The 8,691-nt window shown below is 40.1% G+C and overlaps 1 protein-coding gene across 1 annotated transcript; it reads left to right on the top strand.

Moving 5' to 3' along the window:
• The first annotated feature begins 4,676 nt into the window (after positions 1-4,676).
• Positions 4,677-5,024, top strand: LOC142176416 (calcium uniporter protein 4, mitochondrial-like). The gene has a single exon (XM_075244039.1). It carries the CDS (start codon positions 4,677-4,679, stop codon positions 5,022-5,024), a length of 348 nt encoding a protein of 115 aa, XP_075100140.1.
• The last annotated feature ends 3,667 nt before the right edge of the window (positions 5,025-8,691 follow it).

Here is an 8,691-nt window from a genome sequence, read left to right as displayed (position 1 = left end):
ACCCTAGGTTTGCCCAGTTTGTTTTTGATTTTCTCGGCCGCGGCTGTAATTCTGCGGTCAACGTTCATCAAAAATCCTGTGCTGCAAGTGGTTTAAATTCCGCTCTCAATGGTGAAAACCTCGTTGTCAGCGGACTTGTTTACACGGACGGGCTTCATTTTTTTGCGGTCAGCGAAGTTAAAGTTTAGAGAAGTGTCAAAGTGGGACCGCGACCACATGGTTTTTTTGCGGACATCGATTTAACTTCCACAACCGCGCCCTAAATTCTGCTCTCAACGGTTGATCAACATCAAAGAATGGGTAATCTGAATGCCAATCCTCCACGGCCATGTTCAAAATTCCGCTCTCAGCGGTACCGAGTCCGCGGCCGCGCTTCTTTTTTCACTGTCAGCGGATCTGAGATTTTAAAACACTGTCAAATTTTTTCTTCTATTTTTCTCTACTGATTATTTTAGCACCAATACTAATGATCTTTCACTGATTATGTATGCAGACAATGGTTAAATCTAGAGGTGGCATTGTGAAACAAAAAGGGAAAGCAGAGTCCTCCCGAGGTAGGGAACGAGGTCAAATCAAGTTACCCCTAGCAGTACGGCAATCCATTGGGAAAATGCGGAAGGATATCAAAGCTACCGACAGAGCCGCATCCCACTCCGAAGGAAGTGATTATGTTCCTTCCCGGGAAGCCTAAGAGGGTGATTATGTGCCCACTCATGTACCAGACTTCCCAAGGAGATTTCGATTGAGAGACGTGCCTACACCCCAAGCTTCACCTACTTCTCCTACTTCTTCTGAGTCGTCTGATGGATCATAGAACAGTGGTGAGTCCTCAGCATCAGCCTCTCCTACAGCCTCTCCCCATAGACCAGAGCCCATTGATGTAGATGTTGAGACACCGAATGATGGGAGAAGGGGTGATACCCAGATTGGAGGATTAGAGAGAACATGAAACCCGATGGTGTGGGAGGAAAGGTTTGTTAGTGAAAAAACCTACCATAAATTCCGCAAGTGGTGGCCTCAGAGGTCGCTCATGCTTGAGCGTCAATTTATAGAAAGGGATCTTCTGCCCCACAACCCCAGTGTGAGGCGGCAATTTGATGAAAGAGTGGGGTGGAAAAACTTCACAAGCAATCTTTCGGATGCCAATGAGCACTTAGTGAAAGAATTTTATTCCAATGTCACCCACATCAAAAAGGGCACATTTGTGACCAAGGTGCAGAACTTGGAGATTAAATTTGATGGGAAGACTATGAACGACTATGTCGGATTCAATGATGAGGATGAGTCTTTGTACTTGGAGAAGGTAGCCATAGATGAGTTGGCCCACCCATGGTTGGCATCAATAATTTCTCTCCCGGGGGACCACTCCAGCTTGGTTGACAGCGGGGGTCTCAATCTACAGGAACACCCTGAGCTTCGAGGCGAAGGGTTGGGAGACGTTCATGTGCAGCCAACTAAACCCCACTACTCATGATAATGACATGCCGGTTTCCCAGGCGATTATAGTGGCGGCAATCATGGCGGGGTACCCGATCGATGTCGGGAATATCATGTCCAAGGTGATCACCAGAGTGGTCAACAAAAATGAGAGTTCCTACCCGTTCCCGAATTTTCTCACTATGTACTTGGAGGATCAGGAAGTCGCGGGATAGGATTTTGATACAAAGGTGAAATCCAAGAGGGCCTTCTCATGGTACAGTCTACAGGGTCCAGGCAACCCCAAGTCAAAAGGAAAAGCCTCTAATTCCATTGGCCAGTCTGAAGAGCCAGGGATGGTGGCTACTGGTTTCGAGCCTCCTACTGCCATACCACAGCCTTCTGTCAAACCATCTACTTCCATACCTACTGTAGTGTCATCTTTATCAGCTTACCCTCTCACTGCACTGAGGTTTAACCAGACATTGTCCAGCATCAACAACTGGATGCAAGCAGCTACATCAAAGTTGTCTGTTATATCATGTACAGTTGCAGCTCAGGCAGTTCCAGCTCAGCCCCAGGTGCCAACTTCCATAGAGGAATCACTGAAGGAGCTTCTGGACTACCAGAAGCTAATTATGGATGCATTGGAGGCACAGGGAAAGGCAATCACGGACTTGATCAAGCAGACAAAGAAGATGAAGAAGACTCGGGCTTCCAAGGAGTCGGTGAAGCTGCTGAGGAAGGAGGAGGACAAGATTAGATCGGCTGGGGATATTTCATTGGAGCTATTATTAGAGGACCTAGTTCCAGCAGCTTAGGCAAAGCAGGTACCGGAGCAGGAGGCTTATAGAGAGCCTAGGAGGAGAGGGGTGATTCCCCAGACTAATGACCTGGAGATACAGTTGGAGGACCTCGAGGGAGGTGACCCAGGGACCCAGCCACAGAACCACACTGGTGTTACAGACCCTATGCAGACAGTGGACCCATAGGGACTTTTCTTTACTCTCTAGCCGCTCCTTGATCTTATTTTCTGCTTTTAGCATTGAAGGCAATGCTAGTTTTTATTCGGGAGGTGGTCCTATTTTGATGATTTGAACTGGATGTAATTATGATACTAATTTTTCTTTATTTTTCACTTTTGGTATGTATATAAATTTACCATTTATTTTTCAGTTTTCGTTATTTTTCAATTTCGGTATGTATATAAAGTTACTTTTCCATGTATATATTTATTCCCCGTTATGTATATTCGTCTAAATCCCCGATTGTACATATTCAGTTTACTTTTTGTATTTTACTTTATAACTTATTTTGCAATTTTCCTTAATAGCATAGCTTCTTATTTCATTTAGTAGCTTCTTTTCCAATTTATAGCTTCTCACTTTTACAAGTTTTGGTGATCAATAAGCCTTTGGTTTTCTTAATGTCACGGTTCTTTCCAAATGTGAAGTTTGTGTGAACCAGGTAGCTCTTCCATATGATGGATGGCATGAAAACCTTCTTAAGGGTTTGTCTCTATTTTCATTTTGTTTTTGTGTAAATAGTAGCAAGTGAACAAAAGTGACTCATGAAAAGCTTCACTTGGGCCTAACACATTTACAATTGACCTTATGGTTAGAAACAAATTGATGTGTAAAGGAAGATGATAGTTGTGACCTTTAGACTCTTGTGTTGACTAAACAATCATCGAATGGTTTTTCGGGACCATTTGTGTTGCTCAAATCTTAGCTAAGGTTGTTGTGGGCCCTCGACTCTGTCTCTTTAGCAAGTCAATAGCTTGTGTGGTGAGGTATTGATTTGCAAGTCCAAGTCTCGTGCCAATAAGTCTAGAACTTGCCCTGAATGTTTGTCTAGGCAAAATCTTAAGTGTAGCTCGACTTGAGAAGTGACTATATTCTCTCCTTGATCCAGAGGACTGCAGTTTTGGGCTCAGATGGAAAGCGCGGTTGGCGAACTTATTTTGTGGCCGCGGTTGAAGACTACATTGAGGCTGTTGATTTTCTGCTCCCAGCGGAACCAAGTTCAGATCAAGCTCAGAAGAGAAGAAATGCGGCCCGCGCTTACTTTTGCACAGCCGCTGAAGTCCCAGCACTGAGGTGCTCAATTCTACGATGACAGCGGAACTTCCGTAGGGGTATTTTTGTGCAGTAATTTCAGTTGTGTATAAATAGATCATTTTTCAGATTTTTAGGGTATCAGTTGTTTTGTAGAGCACGTGAATAGCCGCTTTTTGCTTTTTAGAGTAATTTTAAAACATCTTTAGCAATTAATCTTAGATTTTACTTCTATACTTACTTTTTATGGCTTATATTTCATCTCCATCTTTGATTTCTACCTTGATTATGAGTAGCTAAACCCATTAGCTAGGGTTGTGACCCAATCCTAGTGTGGATATTTAATGGGTCTTCCATTTTAGGGCTTAATTGTGTATGGGTTATTGATATTTAGCTTGATTCATGCTTTAATTATTGAATTGGTAGTTGCAAATAATGATTTGTGCCTTTTTGACTTAGGCTCTTCCTGACAAAGAGAGACTAAGTCTAGGAAATTAAGGCTAACAAGGTATTGGGGAGCATTCAAGAGATTGATAGCCTTAATTAAAGGGTTAAACCTAGAGATAGTAATACCCGACATGAGCCAATTTTGCTTGCATTGTTTGAACACCCAATTGGGCTTGAGAAAGCCAATTAAGGCAAAGTCACTCAAACTACCGAGAGGTATAGAGTGAGTAATTATGTGCAATGGTTATATCATGATCCCAATCATAACAAGATCGCCCTAAATTTTAGACCCCATTAGATACTCACCTAGGTGTAAGTCACTTCCCTAGTGCCTTTTACCAATTTAGAAAACCCTTACAAAAGTATTATACTTAGATTCATTTCAGCATTCATTAGCATTAAATTAGAATAGGCGAAATTGTTTTCTGACCACTTAAACTTGTAGGGATTTTGAAAGCCGATACATAAACTTTCGTCTTTCCCATTTAAACACTCAAACTCGTAAAACCTATAACTAATAAACACCTTTGACGATTGACTATGCTTATGTGGCAGTAGCTTATCATGGCGCGTGTATCTGTTACTATTCATTAAAAAGATTATAAAATCAAAACAATAAACAGAAACTATAAGGAAAACCAAGAAAGAAGAAGAAAATGGTGGCTGGGTTTATTGACTCCGCCTTATTCTGCTGGTTCCTCCAAAAAAAGAGAAATCAACCATGCATCTTGACTGCCGGAATTTTTATCAATTCCTATGGGAGATAAATTGAAAGAAAAATTGAGGTCTATGAATGTTACCGGAGAAAGGATTAGATTTGAAGGCCTAGATCCACCAGCTCCGACGATGGAGACGGCAGATTTTTCGGGGGAGACGATGGGGAGAATTACAGTGAATGATGCTCGGAAAATTTTGAGGTTTTCTCAGTTGGAGAAAGTGAGATCGAGACTTAGAGATATGCTGATGAACTCCATTTCATACTCTAAATTCGTTGAGATCTGTAGTGAAGTTTGTAGCAACAGAGAACAGGGTTTGGAGTTTGCAAAGATATTGGACGATTCAGGCATCGTTTTTGGTGACGTCGTTTTGTTCTGTCCCCATTAAGTAAAAGTTGCACACTTTCTTTATTTTGTGTCTTTCTTCTAAAAAATTATTTTATATATATATGTTGAAACCCACTGTCACCATTGAAAATGGTGGCTGGGCGGGGAAATTTATTCCAGCACAGCTATGGTGAAGAAGAAAATAAGGGAAATAGAAGAAAAGGTAGAAATTAATAAATTTATTCCAACACAGCTATGGGGTTTGTTTTCGCGTTGTTGATGTGTAACAATCCCATTGGTCATTTGCTGACTGGATAGACACGTCTATGAATGTGTAATACATGCGCGTAGGGTCAAGGGTAAAATGTGTTTATAAGTTAAGGGTTTCACGAGTTTGAGTGTTCAAATGGGAAAGTCCAAAGTTTGTGTATCGGCTTTCAAAAGCCTTACAAGTTTAAGTGGACAGGAAGCCATTATGCCATTAGAATATAACAAACCCAAACATGTTTAGAAATGTAATTAAGAACAACAGACATAGCTAGATTGGATAGAAACACGATTACAAATCAATAGTAACTCATTGTAGATTTGATCCCGACCTTTCGGGTAAAAGCTGCATCGACTACCCTTGTCATTCTAATGTGCTATAGGGTTGGAGCTGATCACTAGTTGAGTTGAACCTGTTGCAGGCGAGATCAGGCATCGCAATTGCGAATCCCACAGGTTCCGCATTTGCGAGGCCGTCATCGCAATTGTGAAGGAAGGCTGGGCCAGCAGTCCTCGCATTTGCGAAGATTTCTCCGCATTTGCGAAGTAAGGTGGGAAGGGGCAGTGATCGCAAATGCGATCATTTTGTCGCATTTGCGGAGTTTCATGTTCGCAATTGTGAACATTCCTTTGCAATTGCGAAGATAGCTGAGGTGTGATGGTTCTCACATTCGCGATGGGACCTTCGCATTTGCGAGCTTCGCAATTGCGAAGCTCAGATCGGAAATGTGACATCTACAGCTGATAAGTTTAGACTTGAACGGGATTTTTCATTCATTCTCCCATTTTTCAAAACCTAAAACACAAAAGGCGATTTTCCAAAGGCTAATTCTTCCCCAAATCATAAGTAAATGATTCTTAACTCATTTCTTTCAATCTTTTACATCTTTTTACAAGATTTCACCCTAGAATCTAGGGTTTTCCATGGTGAAATTGGGGATTTTTGGGTAGAACTTAGGAATTTTGAAATTTGGGGATTTAGACCTCAAATTGAGGTCGAATTCCAAAACCAATTGTATATCCGATCTCGGGGGTGAATGGGTAATCAGGTTTTGGTCCAAATTTCGGGATTTGACAAAGCAGGCTCGGGGTCAATTTTTTAACTTTTTGGGGAAAATGTTGGAAAACCTATAATTATGCATTGGAATTGATTTCATTAGCAATAATTCATGTTATTAAATTAATTATGACTAGATATGAGTGGATTGGAGGTAGAATCTAAAGGAAAAGCGGTAATTGAGCTTTGAGTTGGCCATTGGATTGAGGTAAGTGTTGTGACTAACTTTGACTTGAGGGATTAGGAATCCCCGACTTATTTGCTATGTACAAACCCATGTGTGTGGCATATAGGTGAGGTGACGAGTACCTATGCGCCCCCAAATAATCTATTTAGTGTGTTCCTTTCCCCCATTCCTAATATATTGTTTTCATGTCTTAACTGCTACATGTTTATTGGTGCTTCCATATTTAATCGTTTCTTGTTACATATTGTTTTCTTTATCGAAGGTATTAATGTTCCTTAGTTTATTGTATCACATTATTGGTTTAAGTTGGTTTATCGATGTTTCGTGGTACATTTTGGTTGGTCTTGCTGTGTAGTATTAATTGATGAAGTTTCATAATTGTATAGATTTCTGTTTGCTTTGATTTGAGTCATAAATGTTGTGAAGGGTTTGAGCTAAATTGTGAAATACTGTTCTTATTGTGTGATTGGTAATGATATGGTGGGATCGGGTTGCACGCCACAACAAGAGAAATAAGGGTGGTATATTGAGGAGGAATATGGGTGAAATGTGATTGTCTAGTGGGATCGGGTTGCATGCCGCAACAGAAGTAATAAGGGTGGATAGGTAGGATCGGGTTGCACGCCAAAACAGGAGGAATAAGGGTGATATAGTGAGGAGCAATAAGGGTGGACTGGTGGGATGGGGTTGCACGCTGCAATAGGAGTAATAAGGGTGAATGTTCACAGTGTTGCTGATCATATGGTAGGATCGGGATGTGTCCCGCATCAATTTGTTGGTTATGTATTCTTCTTCTGCTATGATTTTATTTTGTAGCATTGTAACTCTCTTAAGGTTTGGTTATTGTTGAGTACTAGCAAGATAACTGGGTTCCATATTTATTTACTGCAAGTTACTATTCCATTTCATTTCATACTTCCTTTTTTCTTTATTATATATTGTATGCAGGTTATATATTATAGATGCCCCACCGTGGCCTCATCACTACCTCGTCGAGGTTAGGCTCAGCACTTACCAGTACATGGGGTCAATTGCACTGATACTGCACTCTACATTTTCTGTGCAGATTTTGGCGCTGGTTGTGGCTGATCGAGAGGTTGGTTGCAGGCATTCATCAAGGAGACCTAAGGTAGTCCTGCAGGCGTCCGCAGGCCCTGGCATACCCTCCTATGTTTCTACATTCCTTATTTATTTTCTTTTGAGACAGATATACTTCTCTCTTGGACCAATATTTGTAGATATCCATAGAATGTTCGTCGGTTGTGACACCAGATCTAGGTGGTACCAGTTTCGGTATTGTTAATAGCATGTAGATAACCGGCTTATTATGTACTTCTGCAATTATTTCAGTTTGATTTAGTTTTCTTAATTGTAACATATAAAATGTAAAGGAAAAAGGAGAATAGAACGGGTTGCCTAGCGAGTGCATGTTAGGCGACATCACGGTCCCGACAGTGGGAAATTTGGGTTGTGACAAGAATTTGTACTATTGAAATTGGTTTCTCAATTAAATTTCCTTAACCCGCCTGAGGTTGTATTTTACTTAAAAAGGAATTTCTATTAAGTTTTAATTTAATAAATCCTATATTAAATGTGATAGCTTGTTCGATATTGTATTTTTATTTGAAAAGGTTATTTTCTTCACTCAAATAATTTCAAAAAATAACTCATCTATATTCGATGATTTTCCTAGTTGGTTTAGAAACTGTAATTTACTTTATATAATATAAATGGGTGTTACATCTTGCGTTTTCGTACGTTATAATTTTGTTTTCAAATAACTGACGTAGACACAGGAAAGAGATCATCTTAACATTAATGTACTTATGCTATTTATAACAAGCGACAAATAAGTATTATGAAGGATAAAGGGGTACATGGATTAAGGAAAACGAGTTTCGCTGAAAGTGGCCAAATTGGAATAAAATACGGGTCGAGCGATAATACTCGATAATTATGACCTAGTACCATGCAAGGTACCATATGACCATGGTAGTATAATATATAAAGTATATATGCAGTATTTTTAAAAAAATAAATAGAATTTTAAGTAATTTATTGTAATTTTTGAATTATGTTGGTAATTGATTAATTACTAGGTAACAAAATATTACCCGGTTAACTAATAAGTAGATAAATAATTAATAATTAACCCCCCCCCCCACGTGGTAAAGAGCCACAAACCAAGAAGTGACTAAGTAGTCACTTATGGGAACA

This window comes from Nicotiana tabacum, chromosome 3 (genome assembly GCF_000715075.1).
Source record: "Nicotiana tabacum cultivar K326 chromosome 3, ASM71507v2, whole genome shotgun sequence".
Classification (NCBI taxonomy): domain Eukaryota; kingdom Viridiplantae; phylum Streptophyta; class Magnoliopsida; order Solanales; family Solanaceae; genus Nicotiana; species Nicotiana tabacum.
This window is presented reverse-complemented; position numbering and strand designations above follow the sequence as displayed.